We start from the raw sequence: 1,577 nt of genomic DNA on the forward strand, positions 1-1,577 counted from the left end.
TTTTTTTTTTTTTTTTCCATGTCCATTAATGTGCTGGCCATTTGCCTTACTGAAGGCACACAAGCTTCTACACCTGGAGATTGAATTGTTTGTGTTATGTATTGACACTACAGACTCAGCAACCAGGTTACAGGCACAAAACTCTGAGCTCCTTAAATGGCTCTGACAACACAAGAGCCTTAGTAACACGGCCAGGGGAAGGCTGGCAACCACTAAGAACAATAAATAACAAATAAATATTCAGCCTCAGTCTCCCTCCTGGGAGGGAGGCATCACAACCTGCAGCACATCATTTTTTTCGAGAGGAATGGCAGGGAAAGCTGTGCCTCTGACACTGTGGTGAACACCCTGTGCTCGTTCTTGGAGTGAAACCAAAGCTTTTATCTCCTTCCCTCGGTTTCTCCCAGTCTTGAATTATTGCTTTTTAAGAATGGAATTATTCCCCTGTGAAGGTCGTGGAGGGGAAGGAACGACCACTGAAAACCTATCTGCCTTCGTTTAGCTTTTTAACCTGGTTTTGCCCGCCTGCTCTTCCAGGAGACCGCTCTGATGGCAGATCCTTCGGTGGTGGATCACCTGACAAGACTGAAGCTCAAACTCCTGGAAAAGGTAAGGGAATAATTCTGCAGTGGTCACCTTTGCTCCGCTCTTTGCTCCCGCCTGTTTAAGCATTAACGTTGTATTTTAAAATGTTATACCCCTGCTGAGGTGCAGTGGGGGTCTGTAGCCAGTTGAGAAGGTCTTTCTTCATGCAAGCAGAGGCAGCCCAATGTGCAGCGGTGCTGCAGCTACTGCCACTTTCTTAAATAACACTGTACAAGTTTACCTGGACCTACAGCAAATTAAACAGACTGTGATTTTGTGGGAGATGTCACCAGTTAGCTCAAAAACAGCTTGGGTCGTGACAGGCAGAGTTTAGGAGTAAATTCTGGATAAAGAGGCCCTCGGGTTGTTTTAAGGCTGCACAGAATCCCAGCTGCCATTGGCTGTGATTCTGCACTCTTGTGTTCTCCGCTTTGCTCTGTTCCTCCACCCTCAGCACATCTGACACCCACTGGTGTGGATCCTCTGCTTCAATATCCTCCAGAAGCCACTCAGGGTGTTATCTGAGAGCAGAGTATTCTGAGTTAGAAGGGACCCACGGGGATCATCACTTGACACTATCAAGTTCTTCATACAACCCAGCTCTCTTCCCCCCAAAATAAATCATGTATAAATCTCCTGATTCACCATGCTATCAATTTTCGGGTCTGGAATGGCCTGGACAGTTGGAAGCATGACTTTTCTGTTACTGTAACTAGATTTGTAGTGAGAACCACCATTTGTCTCCACTTCTGCTTTATTTCCTTCATCCCAACCTATGTCATAAGGTAGGGCTGGAGATTCCTGTGAGCTTTGCTGCCTGACTCATACCCAGTTCTCGTTACAGAGACTCCAAAATGAACAGGAGAACCTGGAGAAGATGGAGTCATTTCTCCCAGCTGCAAGTAAGAGAAGCATTTGTTCTAATTATGGACATAATTTAGAAGGGGCTTGGTGATATTCTCAGGGAAGAGTTCCTCAGTTGATCATCCCAT

At 45.9% G+C, this 1,577-nt stretch overlaps 1 protein-coding gene across 1 annotated transcript in view; it reads left to right on the top strand.

Annotated features, from left to right (window-relative positions):
- Nucleotides 1-474: 474 nt before the first annotated feature.
- LOC114073079 (uncharacterized protein C21orf58-like) overlaps nt 475-1,577 on the top strand; it is a 6,485-nt gene continuing 5,382 nt past the window's right edge. The window contains exons 1-2 of the mRNA XM_027910871.1: nt 475-609; nt 1,430-1,496. Of these exons, the coding sequence (XP_027766672.1) occupies nt 550-609; nt 1,430-1,496 (127 nt within the window). The 5' untranslated portion in view covers nt 475-549. The remainder of the gene's footprint in view (nt 610-1,429; nt 1,497-1,577) is intronic.

This window comes from Empidonax traillii, unplaced genomic scaffold, assembly GCF_003031625.1.
Source record: "Empidonax traillii isolate 1590-97213 ecotype Southwest subspecies unplaced genomic scaffold, ASM303162v1 scaffold5229:size8740, whole genome shotgun sequence".
In the NCBI taxonomy this organism is placed as follows: domain Eukaryota; kingdom Metazoa; phylum Chordata; class Aves; order Passeriformes; family Tyrannidae; genus Empidonax; species Empidonax traillii.